Source organism: Penaeus monodon, chromosome 31 (assembly GCF_015228065.2).
Source record: "Penaeus monodon isolate SGIC_2016 chromosome 31, NSTDA_Pmon_1, whole genome shotgun sequence".
NCBI lineage: Eukaryota > Metazoa > Arthropoda > Malacostraca > Decapoda > Penaeidae > Penaeus > Penaeus monodon.
This window is the reverse complement of record NC_051416.1, coordinates 16,495,224-16,495,617: the sequence shown is the minus strand read 5'-3', so window position 1 is coordinate 16,495,617 and position 394 is coordinate 16,495,224. Positions and strand designations below refer to the sequence as shown.

General features: G+C 48.0%; 1 protein-coding gene across 1 annotated transcript in view; it reads right to left on the bottom strand.

The window, feature by feature from the left end:
* The window catches only part of LOC119592902 (discoidin domain-containing receptor A-like), a 26,822-nt gene that overhangs the window by 5,854 nt on the left and 20,574 nt on the right, over positions 1-394 (bottom strand). The window contains exon 3 of the mRNA XM_037941795.1: positions 151-253. Within this exon, the coding sequence (XP_037797723.1) occupies positions 151-253 (103 nt within the window). The remainder of the gene's footprint in view (positions 1-150; positions 254-394) is intronic.

Genomic DNA, 394 nt, shown 5'->3' with positions numbered 1-394 from the left:
AATATACAGAAAACGGGACAAACCACACACAAAAATGCAATTAAAAGCAACAACAACCACATACTACCCATAAACAGAAGAACGACGAAAATCACAAAACACTACAGACAACAACAAACAAACTCATTAAACCGTAGGAGCAGCCCTTACCTCCCATAGATGGCGTTGACGGCGGCGTCGAAGTAGGAGGACGCCGAGATGTGTTCGTCGGGGATGGCGCCAGATTCCATTCCGAGGGCGGCGTCGCAGCGTCCTGAGGAGGAGACAAGGAGCGGCGTCAGGATTTGAGGTTTTAACTTTGATTTGACATGTTTGTTTTGGTTAACATATCGTTCTCGTATTGGTCACTGAGTGAAGTTGCGAGAAGGACTGCGGTGGGGAGAGATGATGGGTC